General features: G+C 49.2%; 1 protein-coding gene across 3 annotated transcripts; it reads left to right on the top strand.

Annotated features, from left to right (window-relative positions):
• The first annotated feature begins 282 nt into the window (after positions 1-282).
• LOC141963069 (arylacetamide deacetylase-like) lies at positions 283-21613 on the top strand. Of its 3 annotated transcripts, none has more exons than XM_074912026.1 (5): positions 283-376; positions 17649-17871; positions 18114-18183; positions 18532-18703; positions 19808-21613. In XM_074912026.1, the coding sequence occupies exons 2-5, from the start codon at positions 17658-17660 to the stop codon at positions 20414-20416; spliced, it is 1065 nt and encodes a 354-aa protein (XP_074768127.1). In that variant the 5' UTR covers positions 283-376; positions 17649-17657; the 3' UTR covers positions 20417-21613. The 3 variants fall into 3 exon arrangements, with proteins under 3 accessions (XP_074768127.1, XP_074768128.1, XP_074768126.1); XM_074912027.1 differs by lacking the exon at positions 283-376 and adding an exon at positions 12179-12292; XM_074912025.1 differs by lacking the exon at positions 283-376 and adding an exon at positions 12423-12567.
• The last annotated feature ends 1222 nt before the right edge of the window (positions 21614-22835 follow it).

Here is a 22835-nt window from a genome sequence, read left to right as displayed (position 1 = left end):
AGTGCAAATAATAAAAAAAGTATCAATGGTTCTTTAATACACATCAGCTTCTCAGTAGGTAAAAATAGGGATAAAAACTTGGAAAATATTTCCTTACAATAGCACCATATTAAAATCTTTCTGTATTATTTTAAGCCCTTACATACACACTTGCATAGCACGACAATGTCTGAGTCTTTCACAGAGCTCTCCGAGATGCTCTCGTGTGCCCCATCTGTACGTGGGGTGTTGTGGCTCTGGATCCAGGATGAGCTTTTCAGAAAACAGCAAGCAAGAATGAGAGCAGAATCAACAGAGCCTCCTCCTGAGTCACAGGCTACGCTTGGATATCTGGTGCAGTTGAAATACTTCTGTTGTGCTTGAAGCCAACAAACAGGTCAGAAGTTCTGATGTAAATCTCGCTGTTTTGGTGAAGTCAGCTGGCTGGTCCGAGGAGTTCTGCTGGAGTCCTGGCGGTTTGCTGGGTGTTTTGTTAGCCCCCTTAATACGGCAGGTTAATCTTAACTGCAGATGTTTGCTAGTGATGGTGTTCTTCCTGATAATGGCTCTGATTTAGGTCACGCTTTGTTCCTCCAGTGCCCTTTAACGCAGATGTTTTTAACCCACAGCATACCCCGTCTTCTTGTCCGTGCCTCTTGACTGCTACTCAGACCATGATTTTGGTTGGCTTTCCAGGAAAAAGTTCTTCTGAATAAATCTGTCTGACACTTTTTTCCTGTCTCCATTTTGCTGTGTCCTTTTTCATTATCTGGCTGTGGCTGAGCCCCCTGGACATGGAGCTAACTGGTGGCACAGCCCTCCCCCTGCACATCTCCTCCCACCCCAGCAGTGCCGCTGCCCGCGGCTTGCAGCGGGTCAGATTGCTGTTGGACTTGATCTCAAGGGACTTCTCCAGCCTGAATGACTGATTCTAGGTGCCTGGGGTAGAAGTCCCTCTCCTGTGCCAGCAAAGCCATTGCTAGCCCGCTGCTGGCGCGCCGAGGCGGGTGCGTGGTGCGAGGCCATGCCGGACAGCGCGGGGACGCTGGGGAGCGGCAGGTCCATCCTCTGCCGGGGAACGGACCTCCTGGGGGTCTGTCCTTGCCCTGCTGCGGAGCAGAGCCCAGGACATCACACGGAGGTTTCCTTCCTGAGCCTGTGGGAATGTGCTGAGAGGGGTGAGCAACTTGCACCAACAGGTTGTGTTTTGAATTGTTTGTAGGTGCCTGATGTAATGTGGAGTCATTAGGAGGTTGCGTTACGCTTCCAGATGTATTTTTAAAATAACTTTTATTTCAAGACCGAGACAAGCCAGGGAATCTGAATGACATGTCTAACACATTAGCTCATTTCCAGAGATAGTAGTTTTCTTGGCTTTGATGGCTGACTGGGATGTAGCTCTCATTTCTGATTTCTTCTGAAGATCTGGTGAAAGAAAGTGCTGATCTTGCTGAAGTGTTGGGCCGTGCAGACCCTTGCAGCAGGCAGGTGTGGGGGGAGGCTGGGGGGAGGCTAGCAAAGTCTGGGAAAACACTGGGTCAGATCCACTCCTGGTGTAAATCCACTGACTAAGGACTTTCAGGCCTTCCCTGCTTTTTATTTAAGTAGCTAAATGCAGAAAATGTCTGACTTACAGGAACTTGCACAGAAAGGTGTTCGAGGCAGGAGAGGAGCCCCGGGGTGGACACGAGGGCCCTGGGCGAGGCAGCGTCTGCCTGCGGCTCCTCGTCCTGCCAAGGCACCAGGAGTGGCGCTTCAGTGGGGATGGAAAAGGGTCGGACGCTACGGGCCTGGGGCTGAAGAAGCTGGGAAGGTTTTTCTCCTCCCTTTTCCCCTGCAGGATCCAGCCTCCTGCGGCCGGGCTGGGCTGGGGTGATGTTCCTCTCTCCCAGCAGCACCCAGAAATAGGATGGGGAGAGCCCCTGCCCCGGGGGCAGCCCAGCCCTGGCCGGGTGCCCTTCCCCTCCCCGGCGCGGGGGCCGCTGCTGGTAGGGGATCGGCCAGGTCGTGTCACGGCCGCCGTAACTCACGGCCAGTTGGCTTCTGGAAGCGGCTGCCAGCGCAGTGCTCTGCAGGGCTTGTGCTTCAACACGCCTTTGTGATCATCTCTAGAATAAACTTGCTTAGGGAGCTAAAGCCAGAATTTATGTTTCTAAGCCAGAAAGAATTCAATCTATGGAAAAACAGTAAAAGTTTCTGGTTGTGGCAGGATTGCAGAAGGGATGAAGTTTCTCAGGAACTCAGAGTTTCCACTTACAGACTGTGATAATTTTATGTTTGCCTCTGTGGCTTGAAGTAAAACTCCTTCTGAAGTTGTTTTTTCAGTTTTGTAGAAGCTAAATCATCTGTACTGCATTTTACAACTTTAAGAAGACCTTTTTTCTTGTAAAATTGCATTTTATTAGAGTTAACAAGTGCAGACAAAGATATCTTTATTTCAAGATCCGGGTGTATTGTCTGTGTCACTCAGAATTACTCTTTATTTACATTCAATCCCACTGGACTTAAAACCTGGCAGTTGTTTGTTGCTTACGAAGGGTAAAAACCCCTGGTGCTCTGTGCGAGCTGTGGTGTAGGCATGTGGTTCACCCCGGGGACACTTCCCACTGACTCCCGTGAAAGCTGGATGCAGCCCCAAACTAACATCCTGAACGCAGGCTTCCAGGAAACCTTTTCCCTGGGATCTGGCGGGTGCCCACCTCTCCCATGCCGCGCTGCCTGTGTGGGCTCCCCGGCTGCCTCCGGGGTGGCAGCGCCCGCTGCTGGGCTCCTGCCCTGCTGCCCCCCAAGGGTGAGGGCTGTGCCGTTGGGTGGGAGCTGCGCCTTACCTCTTAGATGAAAACGTTACGGGAAGCTTGCTGAAGGACACGAGCCTGTGGTGAGCTGGGGCAAAACCAGCTGGTTGCTAATCACTGGGATTATCTCAAAGAAGGGTTACGGATCTTTGATACCATTCACATCCTGGGACTGTCGAGGCAGTGTTTGGCCAGTCCCTCTTGGCCAGTCCTTGGCCAGATCCTTGCAGTATTTTCAGTCTTGTTAATACTCCGAGTATTTTACCCATCTGCGTTAGTTATTGGCAATGGCCATGGATTCTCTTGCAGCTTGTTTGATGTTTCTGCGCATGAGAAAACTATGGGTTGCACTTGGCAAAATGCTTTTGCAACTGGTTGGGCCACGAAGCAGCCTGAGCGGTGAGCACACGCTGCCTGGAAGTCAGCAGGTACGGACGTTCGGGTCTGCGCCTTCCCTCGCTCTGTGCACGGCAGGGCGTCGCTTCGTGTTCCCCTCTTCATTTTCCTAGAGGCAAAACACAGAATCCTGGAGCCTAGTTAACATCTAGAGAAGTGGTTTGAGAGTTATTTGCTTAGCTTGCACTATTACTAGAGACAGAAATGAGTTTAAAGGTTTTAGCACATTATAGTTGTAGATAATTTTCACTTCATAACGTCCAGTGAGAAGTACAGGGGCTGGCTCTGCTGTACCAGGAACCCGAGCCCTGGAGCTGGGGAGTCTCATGGACTCAGGGGCATTAATCACAACTGCAGATACATTGATGAAGTCGCTTCAGCTTTGGCTTGAGAATCTTGAGTCTTTTGCTAGAGACAGCAGGAATTCTGCAGCAGCACTGCAACCAACTGAGCGCTGCAGGTGTTTTCAGACATAATAAATGTCTCTGCAGTGAACCTTCAGTTAATAAACACTAACAATGAGTTACTGCAGATTCATGTCCTTAATGCTTATTAAAATTTTTTTATATTGCAACATTTCTCAGAATTATTCTGAGACTAAACGCCATGTGTATTTATTCTAAGCATTAACTTACTGAGAATGAATAAGATTTCCCACTGAAAAAAGATGCGTTATTCTGGCCTTTCTTCTGGGAGGAGATTGACTGTGAAAGTACTGTAGAGAGAGAGTCCTGGTAATCCCTTGGAAAAGGCAGGTTGGCTACAAAAGGGACATCAAATTAATGCGTACTGAGACTCCCTTCAAATTCCTTATGTTCGGTCAGCAGTAAAATAGGAGTAAAGACAAAGAAAGAACAAAAATCCATTTATAAGGATTTACAGGAAGAACATATGAATATTTCTTTTTTCAAACTTTATGGAAGGTCTAATATTTGTGTTAAGTATACTGGTTTTGTAGTGAAAATTCTTGTCATTCAGTTTCAATATCTGCAGCTCTGAAAGTAATAAAATGTGAAGGAAGTGCTCGAAGAAAGCCTCATGTTTAGTCTGTGGGAAGTTGTGGGTCAGAAGCTGCCATTAAAACAACAGTGACAAAACAGCCACTGCACGAACACTCACCCCTTTCCTGTTCTTACACGCAGCCCTGGAGTCGTCCAGACTGCGTTTCAGGGCAAACCTTAGCGCTCAGATCCCCAGAGCCCTCCGTGGTTACGGTTAGGCTGTTAGTAAGACGGTACACAAAGCTGGGAATTGCTCTGCCTTTGCCTTATGTTTGCACTTGTAGGTGCAGTTTGATGCCGTTGGGTAGACACTCGAGGTGAAATGTGCTGAGTACAAAGGGTCTGCTCTCTTGGCCGGGTCACGTTGGAGCTCTGATGCTAAAATGGGTGTTCACAGGCCCGTAGGTAGGTGTACTAGGGTGACTATGGCTCAGTGATGGCCATCTCAAAGGCTTTCCAGAAGTCTACTTTCTTTAAGGAAGTGAAAAACGCATCGCAAGACGTTATTTCTTCGGGCTTGGCTGGCCCAGTGCGTGCCCATGGCTGTTAGCCCTGCCCGGGCATGGCATGCCCAGCACCGCAGGGCCCCGGGCAGCGGGAGGAGCGCGAGGCTGAGGAGCCCACTGCTGGGGCGGGAGGGACGCTCTCAATCTCAAACAATAGGTGGTTTTATAACACTTGATTTCTTTTCATCCTCATTAACTTTTATTCATCATAGTTATCACTTTCTATTTCTTCTTTAGGCCCAGGTTAGCACAAGATAAAAATGAAGTGATAAGGTGTCAATAGTACATTGACATGATTCCACTTACGAAAACACTTTTTTCCCTCACAGTGGGTTTACTAAGGTAACGGTTCCTGCTTTGGCTTGGAAGGGCTTGACTTCTAACATCAGCCAAACACCTTCTGCACTATTACTTTCTTCGAGTTTTCATACATCTTGGGTGGACTGAATGATGGAGCAGATGGACCGTGCTTGAATCTTTGCTCTTTTGGACTTTGCACTGGTGAGATTATTCCAGGAGGGACTTCTACCAGCTCAGTGCTCTGAACTGTCAGAAGTAACCCATGATCCTAAATGCTTTGCAGGGTATTTCAAGAAATAAACTGCTAGTACTTCCTGTGAGTATTGGCGTTCAGCTCTGCTGTGTCTGAAAAAGAGAGTTGTCCAGAACAGTTCCTCTCCCCCTACGGCGTTAGTCTTCACTGCACGTTTCACTGTGGTGTGTGGACATCCGCTGGTTGGCTATGAATAATTGGCCAACGTTTTGTGATGATTTCAGTTTATTCAAACTTCTGTGGCCTGAGCTTCCCTGAGCTTTCCAGTGCTCCTCAGCTCCAGCCTGGCCACAGATGCTGGGAGAATGTTTGTTCAGCGTGTGTGGGTCTGGCTGAGAGCAGGCGCTATACGGACACGGGGAAAAACAGATGGGGGGCGAGGAGAAAATATGGACCTAGACCAGAGTGGGTTTGGGTCCTAGTTTTAAATAAGCTGTTCTTCATTTTAGCTTAATGAATGATTTTGTTTGGAATGAATGGAGAGAATGAAGACTTGAACGTTAGTGTGAGATTGGCTTTAAAAATGCATTTATGGGAAAACGGCACTTCACAATGATAATCTTTGTGGAAACGTGCATAAGGAATCTTCAGATCTGCCAGTTCTGTGAATGCATTGTCCGTGCGAGATCTGTGGGACATGCAGTTGCTGCTCTATTTCTCATGCTTTTGAATTTAATTCTGACTGAAAGTTAGCGGCAACCTGCAGTTAAATCTTCATAACACGAAGCTGCTGCTAAAAACAGTTCTTACAGGCAGGGAAACTACCCAGCCTTTGCAGAGCCCTTCCATGATTTAATTGTGGTCATACTGTTTTTACATGCTGTTGTAGGATGGACCTTCTGTTGACACAAATGGAATGTGACCCACATTTCTTCAGAGCATTAAAATGTCTCAAAGACCAGTAAGATTATTTTACAACTTCTCAGAGAGAGTTGGGTGGATTTTTCCCTGGGGTATAGAAAGAGTTTGAATACACACTGTGCTGGCAGACAGCTGATGTAGGTATGACTTCAGGTGATGAATAATTGGTAGCCCAACACTTTGAGTTTCCTTTAACCTTTCTCTTACAAATATAAATGCTAGATATTTGTGGTACTTTGGTTAAACCTTCTCTCACATAAGGAAATGCCTTCAGAGCATTTTGTGTTAGTGTTTTCAGCAGCTGTTGAGAATTACTCCTGGTTGTTTTCCCTTCCCTCTCCTATTCACAAGAGGAACAAATTAAGAAAGTTGATATTTGCTGCTTCAAAAATGAAAGCACAGACTTTGGAAGCGAGGTCTGCACAGCGATGTGGTCTTTGCCCTGTAAGGTGGGACTGGCCCCTGGCAGATGGCTGCTGGAAGCGGGGGGTGTGGCACCTCTCCTGCTGGAGGAACAGCTTTGGGGAAGAAGGATGAATAAGTAATATCTTTTGGGGGAAAAAACCCCATGAAATAGACATTACAGCGAGGTGCAAATTGTGTCTACAGTCACATGAATCAGATGGCAAAACTGTTTGCTAGTTATTTTTCCTTCACTGTTTGGAGTGCCAGCACAGGCTTTTGCCTGCTTTATTCCTGGATGGTTACAGGAATATTGCTGTGGCCACATGTTTGTCCTATTAAATGCTGTAAAGATCCAGCTAGAGAGTAGTTGCACTGGTCATGGGATATACTGAAACCTCCGAGGCAGTTGGGGAAGGCATTTACAACCTTCAGAAAGAACTCCTGGGTAAGGTTCTCTTTCTGTGATGGTCAAGAGTTTGGTACGTTCTCCTTTGATAACATTTTTGGGTATGTATTTTTTAGCAATAGGTTCACTAAATTATTAAACTAATGTTAAGCTCACTAATGTAACGACTTTGCAGGTAGCCTGTTGTGCAGTGCTACTGATACTGATAGCTCAGAAAATGGAAGTATTCTGGCTAACAAACAGCCTGATAGAAAGCACAGGTGGGCTGTACAGGCGTCAGGGAGCTACAGTCCAAAGGAAATGCACCCAGTAAGCTGCTTACACCTTCCTGTGTTAGTAATTCCCCAGAAGTCAACACTTCCCCTAAAGCACTCATTCTGCACAAGTAATGTAATGAATTTTAGATTGAGAAATACTATCTAGTAAAGCGGTATCTTCAAAATATGGCTTAAAACCAATCCCTTCCCTGTTATCTTCAATTTAACATTTCATGGGCTTTTCTTACTTAATCAAAATACAGTTGGGAATGTTCAGGGTAGGCAACACTCTGATAGAGCTGACACACACTGGGGTCAGGTTTGTGGTACCACAAAATATGCAGTCTGCAAATATTCCTGTGAGGCTAAAATGGGAAGTATTAATGGTCTTTTTTTAATGGGAAAAATTATGTCCAGATCCAGGGCTCAAAGACTGATGCTTTCAATATGTTTTTTTCATGTTCTATTTAATCTATTGTCTTTGTTTATGAAACAAATTGTGACTTGAACAACAGACCATATGCATTCTTTTAGTACATGTGTAAGCCAAATTAGACAAGCAAGTATAGTTATCTGCACTAATATTCCTCTTACTTTGACAGGGCAGCTCATGCTCTGAGGTCACTTTTTTTGGAGCTATAACATTTAAATTTCTGATTGGAGTCAGTCAATTCAAAGCAGATGCAAACAAAGACACTGAGGGGATGTTGAGGTGCGAGCTGGAGATCCCTCTGAGGGCCTCTGCACGTTCCCCCTGCCGCGGCTCCCAGGCAGATCTGCTGCCGTGGCTCTGCAGATAAATGGAGCCGGGGCTGCTCCCCAGTGCCTTCAGTCTGCCCTCTGCTCCCTGAACTGCAGCGCCCCTCATCTCAGAGCAGATCTATGGGGAATGGGGATTGCGCTAATTTTGGTTCTAACTTTGAGATCTTTGGGCGTGCCTCCAGTTGCAGTCTGCTGGTGTGGCTTAGCGAGCGGCATGAACCCGTGCTGGGTGGCTAGTGCACATGGCCAGGCTTCTGATGGGAGGGGGAGCTTTATCAGTTCTTGGACTCTGCTGACCATGCTGTAGATGTCAGTGGAATACAATTTTAAATAAATAGTAATTAATCTATGTCCAGTTGATTTTATACCTGTCAAAAATTAACTATGTAAGGTATAAATGTCCGGAGTGGAGAGGAAGCGTGCATATATCCCATTTCAGCTGCTAACAGTCACTGTGCCAGTGTACATAACCTAAGCACTGCCAAGTAGAGAAACGGGGCTGGCTGCCTGCTGCCTCTCCTGAGTGAAAGGTTTTGCAATCAGGAACTCCTTAACTAGAACCAAAGGCCACCGACCTCGTACAGCTCCGTTACCGGATGCCCAGGCTGCTGGGAGAAGGGTGTGCGGTCCCAGCTTGGATTCTGTAAACCAAACACTGCAAATCATAGAAATTCAGAATTATTACCACGGGCCACTTGTGCTGTATTTTCAAGTATCTGTCTTTGTGTAGAGACTTCATGTGATACAGAGAAGTAAGTCGAGGAGCTGAAGGGTTTTTCCCTGGGCACCGTGGCTATACACTCGTTACTTTTCCAGTCTGCAGGAAGGCAGGAATGCCTTGATCGTTCCATCTGGGGTGACAGCCTTAGCAAGGCTGTTTTGTTGGGGAAGTACCTGTGTTCAGCTCCATCTCTTTTTTGCCAGGAGTGGCTCACATCCTTTGAGTAATCTTAAATTTCAGTTTAAGCATTTCCACCGAGCGGGCTCGTGCGGAGCAGCGGCCCGGCCCGGAGTCACGGGGCAGCAATTCTCTGGGGTAGCGATGTCCCACCTGCTGCTCTTAGGATGGCAAACGGCCCCAGCGTGTCCCCGTGGCCAGGCACAGGTACCCCCAGACTGCGCTCCCCTGCTCCCCCCTCACTGCTGGGGCCCCACAGCAGGGCTTTCGCCAGCAAAGGAGCGACTCCTTACGGGGCTCCAGGAGTTTGACATAGAATGTAATCTTTAAAACATCAAAACAAAATATTGACTTATTTGAAATCTTCTGTTATCTTTATTCCAATGATTATGTTTTTAGACTGAATTGGAAAATGTTTTATTGGATACTTTAATGGTTTTTGAACCTAGGATATTTCTGAATTCTGCCTGCTCCTGCGCTGGATGAAGACCTGGTTACGGCAGGGGTGGTGGTGCCTCTCCAAGGGTATTTGCAGCCCCACGCTGTCCTGGCTGCACGCATCGTCTGGTGGATGTCCGTCAGAGGTATTAAAGGAAAAAAGATGAAATTTTTGCTTTTTATCACAAGGTTGCAGCTTTTCACCGAAGGCAAACATGGGCAGTGTTCGCCAGCTGCAGCGCTGCGCCGTGTCCTTCCCCGGAGCCTCTGGGCGCCGGTGGCAGCGGACCCCGGCCCATCCAGAGGGGAGGCTCACAGGACCCCGTTTCCTAACCGGGTTTTGAACCCTTCGAGTTCTGCTGCTTGGTGGAAAGGAAAATTCCTGCAGTGCTGTAGTGCCTCCCGGTGGCTTTTCAAGTTATTTCCTAAAATACTGGATTTGAATGAAAAAAAGAAACCAAAGCCACTTTAGTGTATAGCGTAACTAACCAGAGTATTTCTGCTTGTCCTTTTGTCCCCTTTTTGGCCAGAGAATGTGCTTTTTTTGTCTCTGGACAGCCTTGCAAACACCCTTTCCTTCGAAGAGGGTTATTTCCTGGTGTGTTTTCCTAAGACAAGCAGTTTCCTGGGGGTCTGTTTGAGCAGAACTTCGTTGCCTGGATGATTTTTTTGCAGTAATGCTGCAAGTGCAGCCAGGAGAAATGCAATAGGAGTAGAAGAGGTGGCGAGGTACTGCTGTTACAAACAGATCCCAGGTATAAGCACACACGTTTCTTCATTCCAAACCTCAGCTTGAAAAATCAATCGGATGTTGCAATAGTTATTTTCACCAGGGCTGATCTGCTGAGGTGGCAGGTCAGTGTTGGAGCTAGTCCATGCGGAATCTGTGAAAATGCAAAAGATAAGGAGGGCACGTTGCATGGCTTTGGTGTGCCATGTGCAAGAGGAGCAGCAAAATGAGGTTTGCTTGCTCTAGGAAGCAGTGAGTAGTGAGGGAGTAGGTGGTGCCACAGCAAACAGGCCGTGGTGGGGCTGGTGCAGGGCTCTGGAAGTGGCAGCAGTGTGGCTGCTGGGCTTTGGGGTGTGATGTGGAGGGTAACTGCTCTCTGGAACTGATCTGGATTGTAATGTTCACATTTTCCATTTGTCACCCATGCCCCTGTTTGAGAGGGGTCCTGTGCTGCCTGAGCTGGTCCCTTCTGCTGAAAGGGCTCTCATAACACTGGCGGGATACAGGCACTTGCACACTGAAGTCCATGCTTTAGAATTGCCTTGGGTGGCTGGAGAATTCAATTTCTTGTTCTCTTTATACCGTCTCGGTGTGAGTTAGGGCGGGTTGCTGTGGCGGTTCACTGCGGGGCAGGAGGGGTGGCTCTGCCAGGAGATGAGGAGGTGCTGGTACCTGAGGGCTGAGCACTGTGAGCCTTTGCCTCAGGAAAGGTGAGGGGGAGCCCAGCACACGGCCCTGCTCCAGCTGGAGAGCGGCTCGGAAGGAGAGGGTGAAACGTTCTGTAAGTGCCACAAAATAAAAGACCAGTTTTGTGGTAGTTCCAGGCCTGGCTGCATCTTTCTCCACGCTGTTTGCCAGAGCTGAAGCAGCGGGCAGTGCTCACGCAAACTGTCCTGAGAGCTCGTGTCGCTCCTGGGGAGGGACAGAGGCAGCACAGGGCTCCTTCTCCATTCCCCTTCACAGGGCTGGGCCTTCTCTTCCCCCCCCTTGCCTGAAATCCAGCTTCTTCCCCCGAGTTTTGCCACCTCCAAAGCTAGTCCCTGACAAGTGGGTGATCCGAGCCGTGGAAAAGAGGAGCTGGGGTTTGCTGATCTGTGTGTCTGCAGGCTGGGAGTGCAGGCTTGGCCTTGCTGCTGCTTGGGCCCAGGGCGTGGGGCCGTGGCCACCTCCCGGCGTGGCCCTGCAGGACAGTCCGGGGCAGTGGGGGTGTGTTCCCTTCTTTCTGCTGGATGGTGTCGAGCACGGGGGCCTTTGAGCCACTCTTGTGCTGCAGAAGGAATGAGGAGGGAGGACGGGGTGTCCTGTCCCAGCTGAGGAGGGGTAGCACAGCTGGATTTTTAAAACACTTGAATATTTTGGAGGCACTCAGAGCTTGAAGAAAATATTTGGAAGATTGTCTAGGACCTACTCCTCTGCATTTGGGCTGGTGACACACAGGTCAGCTTTCAGTCTTCTGTGATGCTTCGTGCTCTCTGGTCTTCCAGAGGATGCTCCAGCCCCAAGGGCTGCTCATGTGAGAGAACAGGTGGCGGTGCCTCTTCGCACTTGGTGGAACTTTAGCAAAAGAAGTAACTCAAATCTTAATTGAGCTTTTTACCATTTCAGTTTATCCTCAAATTTTAATTGAGCTTCTTGCTGTTTCAGTTTATCTCTAAAGCAGGGTTCTTGGTGCTGCAGCCATTCTTTTTAGCCCTCCTCCTGTGTGTGTGCCTGTGCTTGGAGTGTTTGCTTAGTGGAACTATTACCTGCCTACAGGTACGCCCTAGGTAGAAGTGGTTGACTCTAGGAGATGCACAGAAATTTCTTAATCCTGAGAACAGTGACAATTAAATCTTATCTTTCAAATATACAGGGCAAGGCTTCTAGTTAATAAGTTGTTTTTTTTTCTGCCAGGCCTATTATTGCACAACTGGTTTGGTGTGTCCGTCCAGGAGGGAGGGTGTGCTTTGCCAAAGCGGGAGGCGCTCCTCACTGCCCGATCACTGCTGCGGTCTGATCCCGCGGGTACCTCAGAGCGGGGCCGGCTTTGCAGCTAATAGCTCCTGAGTATTTAATACATCTTTTTGCACTCGAGTGTCGCCTTGTGGCAGCCCTCGGTTCACAGGCCACGTTCTGTTCCTTATTTTCCGAGTGCCTCTTTCCTCCCGAGCCCCGCTGGCTGTTGCTGCGGGATGCAGGGGAGGGGATGGTGGGGGTGCAGGAGCCCCCATGTTTAATCTGGGGTTGCAGTGCCGGCTCAGTGAGCACCTCACCGAAGAAATGTGTCATCTTGGGAGCTGCATGCAGCTCTGCCCAGGGCGATCTGGTAAGAAACCGCCTCCTGGCCAGGACCCAAACAAAACACGGCATTAACTTTGCCCTGTGCGTGTGCTGGCTTGGGGCTGGTAAAAGTCCGTGAGAGCCCTTAAACGGGTCAGTCTGGGAGGAGCTGTGCCCGTGGACATGGGGGCCAAGCTGCTGTGGCTCTTCCTCACCTCTGCCCTCCTTGCTTACTACCTCTACACCCCCATCCCCGAGGGCGTCGGGGAGCCCTGGAAAGTGATGCTTATCTCTGCTGGCTTCAGGGCCGTGGGGCATCTGGTGAGTTTGGTGTGGGATGGCCTGGGGAGCGCGGCGGAGCCCAGGGGGCTCTGGGCGCCTCTGGGGCTAACGCAGCTACGGCAGTGTACGTCGTCATGCGTACGTGCGTATAGAACCTGTGTGGACGGCAAAAGGCTACGTGAAGGATAGTACTGTCCGAAAATAAGCATTAAACTTACTGTAACTATGACTATAAGGGAACTTAGAAAGATTTAATCGTGCAATCTTGAAAAAAGAACAATTCAGAGTAGCTGGAAATGTGATACATAATTTGAATATGGATAGACAAGTGCAAACAAGTTTACTTCACTTTATGCTCCTTTAAAGTGGGCTCCTTGAATTCTTCCTGTTTCTCAGAACCTGACTATTGAGCTTCCTTAGAAGTATTGTATTGGGTGCCAGAGAAAGGAAAACTAGAGTACTTCTTAAATACTGTTGATTTTTGTGGTTTCATAGAAAAGTACTGACAGAATGAGCCTAAAAACTACATAAAGCTAATTATAGGGGTGATAATGCTAGAGCATATAGATATTAAGATCTCTAATATATATAAAACTTTTAAAAAATCTTTAATCTGTAATTAATCTGGTTTTAATCTTAATTAATCTGTAATCTTGCCTACCAGAAAATGCTCAGCAGCACAGAAGAGTCTGGAAAAGGCGGTGGTGTTACAGCCCATCTGTAGTTCTGTGTCAGAATTCACCGACACCCCAGTCCTGATGCCTTTCCACACTAGTCTTAGATACACTGCATCCCCACCTGCTTCGCTTCAGTCACGTTACACGGCCCTTTCTAATCTGTGAGGCTGCACACCGTGCACGGGTAACGGTGCTGTAGCTCCCACCACTTTGGTACTTTGAACTGGGAGCTGGTTTCAGTCCTGCCTGTACTTAATATCCAGTGGTGGCTGCAGCAGGGACTGGAATCTAAAAACAAGGTCAAAGATGAAGGCCTGGGGGGAGGAGAGGGGCTGAGTGTTGCAGGCATCTTTCTGGGTGGCTACAACATTCTGAAACTGCCTTTTTTCCACTGTAAAATATATTGAAAGGAGGGACTAAGGAGCCAGGGGAGAGGCTTCTTGTTTTGCTTGAGAGATGCTGCTGAAAGACTCATCTGTGGCAGGCAGAAACACCTGGGCTGTTTGCTCCAAAGCATATGAGTTTGGGATCTTGCCTTTTCTGTTTCCCTTAAAACGTGGTGGGTATGATTTTCAGAAGTCCTTGGTAGCCACCTGTTCTATGATTTTCTGGTGGAGGCAAGGGTGTGTGTTTTCTTGGGATGTCTCCTAAACACGGCACTTCTGGGTGGTATCTGGAAGCCGCTGCTGGTCTCCAGAGCTGTCCCTGTGTCACCGCCTTTGTTTGCAGTGGGGACCTCTTGTTAGGTCTGCACAGCCAGAAGAACAAGGGGGGTGGGGTGGGGTGTTGCTTTTTTGTCTGTGTGTTTCCTCATGGACTCTTGCTGCTTGTTTGTTTTATCTTGTGGTTTGAGGTCTGAGTGGTGGGAGATGAAAAAGGGTTGAGAAACTGTAGCGTGCTCTTCTGATGTGCTGCCTCACTTCTTCCCCTCTTAAATCCCCTTTAGGAGGTAGGCTGCAGGGGGGGTGTGCACGGGTAACTCGCTTCCCCAGGACCAGCCCGTCTCTGCTCGCTCAGACCCGGAGCCTTCGGCACAGCGGGGCTGCGCACGCAGAAGCGTTTTCTGTCAGTGGTGGCGGACGGTGGGTTTTTGCTGTAATGAGCTGGTGCCTGTCCTGGCTGTTGCTCTGGCTGCCTGTTGAGCCCAAGTCTGTTACCAGGAGCAGTGGTCAGGGCAAGGGTGTTTTGTAACTGTGCTTCAGTCTTACACAGAACCATAATCCTGAGGGGCCCTGATGGAGACAGCCTCCCTGAGCTGCACTGCTGCAAATTAGATTGGAGATGGCTCTAAAAGTGTCCTCAGTGCGTTCTGAACAGTCATCTGATTATAGGGCAGAACTTAAAATCACTTAATAGTATGTCTAAACTTGCAGAGGGGACCCTATTCTGGTCTTTCTGATGTTGATTTGAAAAGAAGGAAATAACCCTGCCCAGGCCGCGGCCTGCTGAAGGGTCTGTGGTGCCCATCTCGCTGCAGAAGGGAGGCTGGCAGTGTCTGCATTCACCTGTCTGTTATGATCTCACATCTCCGGGCTCTCTAGCTGGGCAGTAGCCTCTAAGAATAAACCAGCTGCTTTCTGTGGGGCTTAAGCACAACATTCTTTGTGTATTTTCAGATGTACCATGCGCACACAGCCCAAGATAAAATGCATGAAGCGAGTATAAAACACAATGCAGCATCTTTCTTCCTCGCTGAACGCTTCCCTGGCTGCAGCTCTCTGAAATCTTCCCAGAGCTCCCGCCGGCCTTGGCCCAGCTCCTCGATGGGATGGGAGCCCGACCTGGGGGGGGGGGGGCTCTGCCCCAGGGCCCCCGCTCCCATAAATGAGCTGCTGAAGGCAGGGCCAGGGCCTGCACCCAGGGCTCCCTCCCTTGGCCATCGTGGGGGGTGGGTGTCCTTGCTGCCACGCTCCCCTTACCAAGACAGAGAAAGCGACAGTGGAAAAGGCTTTCCAAAGCCAGGGACACAGTCCCAAAGTGGTTGGTTTTCCTCTTCCCCTGCACCATGCAGTAATGTCAGATCAGGCACAATGAGACCTCTCGGACAAGGGCATGCTTTCCTTTTGGCTTTCGGATGATAATGGCCCTGAAACCACAGGCAGTAGACCAGCAGGTTCCCACAATGTGGTAAAACCAGCTCAGAGTATTTTTGGAAAGCCTCAGTCCTGAAGCTGAGGGAGTTTTTCCCAACGTGGGGGAATTTCACAAGCTCGGTGGAACGGCAGCAGGACTCACTTTGACCTATATATATTTTTTTTCCCTACGCTAATCCTCAGGGAAAATACAACCACTGAGAAATATTTATGTGAACTGTGTAACCGCTGTTTATAAAACTATGCTGGTTTGGCACGTGTATGTATTTGTCTTCACTGAGCTTGTACCCAGGACCCGTGTCACCCCCGCAGTGCGCCAGCCGCTGCCCGTTTGCCTTCATCTGGATCCCAGACCGCAGGGGCTGGCAGAGCTCCCGAGCCCCCGGAGGTGGCTCTGGCACATGGTGGCAGTCACTGTCAGGTGTTGTCAGCGTTGTGGGACTTGTGTAGCAGCAAACGCTGGTCCCATCTTTACTCGTCACCATTCCCCTGAATGAGCCGTGAGGAGATGTGGCACCTCCTTTGGAAAGCTGCTGGGCTGGGAGGGAGACGTCGGGATCTGCGTCTCCAGCACGGTCCGTAGCAAATGCCTTCAGAAGGGTTTTTGTTTGCGTTCACTCTTGTGTACCAAAGACTCAGTATAATGAAAGCTAATGCAATTTTTTTTCAGAAAAGTTTTATGTTCAAGCTTTAAAATAGCCTGAGTGAAAGGGATTCTGAAATGCTTTAATCTGCCGCAATGTCAGAGAGCCAAAGCTGCCAAATATTAAGCTTTGGAGCTCACATTTCACCAGAGGGTTTCCTTGCTAGGGTTTGGTTTTGTTTAGCATCTTAAAATAACTGTAATCTAATTTAGAACCATAGAATTTAATAACAAATGTTTAAGACATGAATTTCAAAGGAAACTGTAAAAGTTGGCCATTCCATGGTTGTGAACCCCCTGAGCCACCTCGCTGTTCTTCTGTAGGGACTTTCTGCGGAGCCCCTTGGAAAAGCTTCCCCTGCCCTTGGCGTGGCTCTGCCGGGGGCACCGATGATGCCCGGGGCACCCATGGCCACCTCTGCCCCCCCTTGGAGGGCTGCTCAGGTCTGGGCCTCCAGCGCTGCTGCAGCTGGGGTAGAGTCAAGATTTCTGGGAAAAAGAAGCTTTTTAATAGTTAGCCCTATGGGTATTTAAGACCCCTGCACTAATGTGCTTCTCAGGCAGAGATGTTGCCTAGTGTTATCCTTATTTCCCCTCGATTCCCCCCTTAACTCCCCTGGCTGGAGTTGGGCTGGAGCCAGCGCCGGGGACCGTGGTGATGCCACACCAGAGCTGTCTGTCCGCCCGTTCACTCAGCGGGGAGCTGCCTCCCTGGCAGAGGGCTGGTGGAGATCAGAACATCAATGGCAGGGTTATTTTTAGCTTTTTATTGTGGCATATCAAACCAATGTAAGGCAAGGCTTTGTGTGGCTCAGAGCAGGCTGGATCCTCCTCACGGGAGGTGGAGCAGGAGTTAGTTTTGGAAGGTGTAGCAGCACGTTTCATCCCATCTGCTGTCATGTGGGATGGATGATAACACGCAACAGAGCTCTTGTTCTGCTGTTCAGTAGGAGAACTTCTTCATGATGTAGAGAAACATAGAGGGATGTAAGTAATGGAATTGTTAGATGTAAACTGAAGAAAATAAACAGCTGGACTGTGGTAAAGTGGCAGAAATATACTTCTGCCTCTTTAACATCTCAGAGTAGAGAAAATATTTCCTTTTAACGATGTAAGGGTACTCATCTCTAAACGATGCTCTGTGCCTACTGGGATGGCACCGATCACGAAAAATTACTGTGCAGCCTGAAGTCAAATTGCTATATCCTTGCGTTTGTGCCACCAGTATCCTTCGCATCCTGAAAATACTGTCTGCTTTTGCTCCTGGGGTTCATCACAGGAGTGGCTGTTACATGGTTTTGCGGTAACTGGAAAGATGAGAAGGTCTGACTTGTTGAGCAGACCTTCACGCTGGGTGTCAGGAGGTCTCAGCTGATTCTGCTTTCTCCCACAGCCTCTGTTGCGTCCTTGTTTCTCTCTGTGCCTGTGCTTCAGGTGTTGTCCTAGCGATGAGAAGTGGTGGTGACCCCTGGGCTGCCTTTGGCCGCCACCACCGCTGAGCCCCAGACAAAGTGGTGGGAGACGGGGGGTTGAGCAGCTCGGGCTGGACAGTGAGATGGTGTGAGACAGCAGCTCCTCTGAATCAGCAGCTCTTGGCTCAGCGACATTACAGACTTATACACAGTATGAAATGGCTTTGTGGAAATTTAATCTCAGAGTAACTAAGGCTGTGTTTCAAATACTGTTTTCCCTTGTCTTGGGTTTCAGGCTGAGGTCATGGATCAGCTGGGCCTGATGCACTACATGGAGGTTCTGACGCTGATCACAGCCGCTGAGTACGTCGCACCCACGTCTGATGAAAACGTCACCGTGATGGACACGGAGTTCAGCAACGTTGCCGTTCGCCTGTACCTGCCCCGGAGGGTGTCCGATGGCCCCAGGAGGGCCATGCTCTTCTTCCACGGCGGAGGGTGGTGCCTGGGACAGGCAGGTATGCTCTGCTCCCTCCGTACCGGGGTCTCTGTGCAGGATCTCCGTGGCCCGTGTTAAGTGCTGCCTTTTGTTTGATGGGAGTTGCCCCCGAGGGTCAGGGAACGGGTATTTCACCAGTTAAAACCAGGTGGAGGTTTTGGAAAGTCACCTGAAAGCTTCTGCAGAGAGGAACACGCTGTTGTATGTGTGTCTGTTCTCAAACATGCTCGAGTATGTTCTGAGTGACTCCTCTCACTTCAGGCATGAAATCCTACGATCAGCTGTCAAGGTGGACTTCAAACTTGTTAAATGCTGTCGTGGTATCAGTCAAGTAAGAGAGATTCTCCTTCTACATGGGATAAGGGTTTGGAATTAATTAATCTATTTTAGTTAATCTTATTTTGCGGGGTTTTTTGATCACATGCTTTACTGCCAGCTCTAAGCATTTGCAAATGAAAGCTGTCAAGGCTGCAGTGGTGAATTGTGATTGGTGGTTCTTTTGGATATTGCTTTATGAACTTGGGTGGGTAATACCATATTTGATCCTCCAGGACAGACAGATAGTTCCCACTTCTCTGGGCACAGAAGATAATAAACATTCACCAGCTGGGGCAGATGTTAGCAAGCCTTTCTCTTTATTAGTAGAAGGGAGTAACACACTTCTGCTTGCCTCTAACAGCTACAGGTTGGCACCTAAATACCATTTTCCCACTCAGTTTGAGGATGTGTATTCGGTAACGAAGTTCTTCCTCCAGAGCAGCGTCCTCTCCCAGTACGGGGTGGACCCGGATCGGGTCTGCGTGGCAGGAGACAGTGCAGGTGGCAACTTGGCTGCAGCTGTGGCACAACAGGTAAAAAAAAAGAGCTGGTTTGCTAGCTCAGATTTTGTTTGTTTGTCACTTCATGAACGCTTACAGAAGACTAACGAAAACCTCTGCTCAAAGCAAGCACATGCCCCAAATGTGTCTCGTGGTCCGTGGACACGGGCCGTCACGCAGCCTGCAGGGCTGTTGCGGAGGGCCCCCAGCCTCTGGGCCAGCACACGGACTTGGGCCAGTTAATGGCATCAAAGTAGCCTTGATGCTGTGATGTCCTCAAAACCTTTGCACCCTAAGAAAAGGCCCATCTGACCTGTAATTAGGGTGTCTATTGCTCTATCCTTAAGTACATTTTGACTTTATGTTGTTTGAAAAGGGAATTTTAGCAATTTGACTTGTACAGATGTAACTAGCTGAAAAAAAAAAAGACTAAATGTTCCAGTGTCATTTGATCACACACAGCCTTAGTGTCTTTTGCACTTCTCACTCAGGTTTATTAAGTAAAATCAATGCTTTCTTGAGAAGTTACTTGGATTGTAAAGAATCTCACTTGGAAAAGTTGTCAACTTGCTGTGGACACTGAAGGCAGAAGATGAGGGAGAAAGTGGAATTTAGTGAAGAGGGAAAAAGGTTGACATGTAAAAAATGTCAGTGATATTTTTCACATGTCTAAAATGCACAGAATTGTAGTTGTTTCAGTTCTATCACCTCTGGGTTAAAACAAACAGATGGATAAGCTCTAAATTGTGTGAAATAATTAAAGGAGCCTCAGAAACCTGCGCTTTTTAAGCTATAAAAATATAAGTTTTCTGTAGTTCTAGAAAAAGCATTTGTTACTACTTCAGAAAGCATCAATGCTTCAAAAAGAATATTCCCAAATATTATCCTTCAGCATAAGAAAATGAAATTATATTTGATGTTTGAGAATTTTATTACAACATATCGTTTCATGACCTGCCTAATTAACATATCATTTGTGACCTGCCTAAATTAATCTACCCTGGGTTTACTGATTATCTTATTTTGCTTATGCTGTGAAATGTCTGTTAATTCCTTACTTTTAAGATCTTCTGTCAGTGTAGGAGAACCAACACTTTTTAACTGACTTTTTGTAATTATTTCTATTTTTTCCTACAGCTGTTAGAGGACGCTGAAGTCAAAACTAAACTCAGAGCCCAAGCTTTGATTTACCCTGCTCTTCAACCCCTTGACCTGAATTTGCCATCTTACCAAGAAAATGTAAAGAAGTCCATTTTATCCAAGTCACTTATGGTCAGGTTCTGGAGTGAATATTTCACTTCTGATTCGTCTCTCCGGGAAGCCATGGCCCTCAACAGGCACGTCCCGGTTGAATACAGCCACCTCTTCCAGTTTGTAAACTGGAGCACTTTGCTGCCTGCGGAGCTGAAGAAGGGCCACGTTTACACCAGTCCCACCTTTGGGAGCCCCGAGCTTGCACACAAGTACCCGGGGTTTCTGGACCCGCGGGCGGCCCCGCTGCTGGGGGGCGATGAGCGGCTGCGGGGGCTGCCCCCCACCTACATCCTCACCTGCCAGCACGACGTCCTGCGGGACGACGGCGCCATGTACGCGGGGCGCCTGCGGGCCCTGGGCGTCCCCGTCACGCACCAGCACGCCGCCGACGCCTTTCACGGGGCCATGACGTTTGTCTTGGGTCCAGCCAAGTTAGCTGTAGGGCAGCGGCTGTTCAGCAGCTACATTGAGTGGTTAAACGAGAACCTGTGAGTTGGAAAGGTCGCCCTCGTCTGCCTGGCTGGTGTGTGACTGAGGAGGTAGGAGAGCAGGAGCTGTGTGAGGTTTGGGGCGTGATCCCCGTCTGTGTTGTGTCCCCCTGCAGTGTCTGCGTTGCAGCCTCTCATCTTCCCTGGCAGGAAAGCCAGTCTGATTCTAACCCCGCGTGTCCTTTCAGTGCTGTTGGCTGAGCTGGGAGCCCCACGAAGGGCCAGGACTGCCCTGGGATTTCTCTCCTGGCCCAGACCAGAAGGGTGGGTGTGCCTGACCCTGCCCCACGCTGCCTGGGCTCGCCCAGCCCCGGCTTGGCACGACGTCTGCGACTCGACGGCCTGTCGGCTGCCTCTTGTCTTCCTGTTGCCATGTCCCCGTGCCACAGCCTTGTGCAGACGGGCCGGGCCGCTGCTGGCACACGGGAGGTGCTCAGCGCCCTCGGGTGATGGGGCGAGCAGAGGTGGAGGGACCTGGTGCTGTGAAACCTCTGCCCGTCGCACACAGCTGCTGGGTTTGTGCCGTTGTCCCCCTGCAGCACAGCTCAAGGGAAGCACTGAAACAGAGGGGGATGACTGTAATGGTGCAAGTGTTTGGGGTTTTTTGGTTTGGTTTTGTTCTGGTTTGGGTGGTTTTTTTTCTAGAAAGCATCTGTCCTGGTAATCACTTCCTTTAATCCCTGTACTAGAAGGAAATAGTGTAACAAAACAGCACTGGATATTCATCAGGTAAAGGGAGACTGAAGGTCCTAGCCTTACAACAGCACTGCTGCATGGCTTATGCTACTTATCAAATAAGGATGTATTATGTATTCTAATTATCCTTAAAGTTCTTCTGCGTTTTATACATACAAATTTTTAAAAATAGATTTAGCTTAGTAGCTTTATAGGCCTGAAAAAGAAATACAATTCAGCTGTCAGTCTTGAACAAATATCCTCTCTATAAATATTTGGTGTATTAAATGTGCACTCTAAAAATGCTGAATGATGAATGCACACACTGGCTGGCTATTGGTTTCAAACTGACCACAGCACACCACAAACATGTATTTCTAGCGTCCTGCTTTTTAGTTTTGCATAAATGACACAATCTTGAAGAATTGTGGTTTTTTTCCGAGTGTGTGCAGCCTGTTTAGGTGGAATGTATGTGGAATGGTTGCTCTCTTTTTCTTAATCTTTATTATGTTGAATATAAAAATTAAACTTGTCTTTGATTCCAGTGCCATGTACTTCTTGTCACTCAGGTATCCCATCTGTCGGAGAGGAGTAACAAGGTGCCTTTGGCACGCAGCAGCTATTGCAAACAGCAGGGACCCAGCCCAGGGAGATGTTGCTTTATTTCTGCTGTTACTGTTGATGTGAGTAGTCGGTAATGCTGCTCGTCTGGGGTGGTTGAGAGGAACAGAAGTAGCTGGGGAGGTGTCTCTTACTAGTTACAGATGCTGAAGCTCGTGCCTGGGCTGGAGACCAGCGGGGAGCTGAGCCTGGGGACTTGGGCTCAGGACCCCAGGCTGGGTGTTGCTGCAGGCGCATTCCCTTCCTCTGCTGCTGCTGAGCCCGTCCTCGAGCGCCCTGCTGCCAGCGCCCCACGCGCTGCACCTCCCCTGGGCTTAAAAACCACTTTGTGTAACGGCACGATGGGTTTGCGTGTCCCCACGCCCTTGGGGCTCGCGCGAGCTCCCGGCGTCTTTGGGAAGTTATTTCTGTCCGTGGCGCTGCCGGTGGGTCCCGCGCTCGCCCCCGGCGCTGGGCTCCTCAAATAGGGTTTTATTTCTCCCTCATTTGAAACAAATTAACAGCAGCTTAGCATTCCTGAGGAAGTAGGGGTTTGGGGTTTTGTCTCAGTAACGCCTTTGGTCTGACTTTCTAGAGAACATTAGGGTCACATCCACGAGAATATTTCCAAGGCTGCAAGTGCTGGGCATGAACCGGGGTGGTCTTTAGTAGCTGTTGGTGACCCTGAGTCCTACAGGCTGCCTTATTCTTTCCGCCATATAAATGGCAGAAAAAGACTTGAGCACATCTGGAGGGGAGAGTTGCTCTGGTTGTGTCAGGGTGGGAGATGGCCCAGGCTGGGATACGAAAGCAGGCGTCCCTCCGGGTTGTGCTGCTGTCAGATGCCAGCCCAGTGGGAGTGACCTGGGGCACCCTCCTTGTCCCTGCTGCCACCAACGCGGTGTTTCCTCTGTCGTGGCTGTGGCAGGGACATGGGGAGCACCTAATGGTGTGAGAGCATCAGGGGGTCTCAGTAGGGCACTGCTCCCCCTGCCTTTGCACCCCGAGCAGGGCTGTGGGTCCCCCCGTGTGTGCGTGCGGCTCCTGGCAAGGCCTGTGGGGGCTTAGGGCGTGGGTCCCGGCCTCCCTCCAGTTCTTCCCTGGAAGGTGTTGGGAAGGGCTTGTCCCGGATGGTCTCTGGCCAAGGA

Source organism: Athene noctua, chromosome 8 (genome assembly GCF_965140245.1).
Source record: "Athene noctua chromosome 8, bAthNoc1.hap1.1, whole genome shotgun sequence".
NCBI lineage: Eukaryota > Metazoa > Chordata > Aves > Strigiformes > Strigidae > Athene > Athene noctua.
Note: the sequence above shows the minus strand (reverse complement) of the source record. Positions and strands in the feature narration are given on the sequence as shown.

Bases quoted from the DNA above. Each gene is read 5' to 3' on its own strand.
- LOC141963069 (XM_074912025.1), top strand. From the start codon at position 12,430: ATGGGGGCCAAGCTGCTGTGGCTCTTCCTCACCTCTGCCCTCCTTGCT. The intron at 12,568-17,648 runs GTGAGTTTGGTG...CTTGGGTTTCAG, and splicing joins TCAGGGCCGTGGGGCATCTG to GCTGAGGTCATGGATCAGCT. The intron at 18,704-19,807 runs GTAAAAAAAAAG...TTTTTCCTACAG, and splicing joins CTGCAGCTGTGGCACAACAG to CTGTTAGAGGACGCTGAAGT.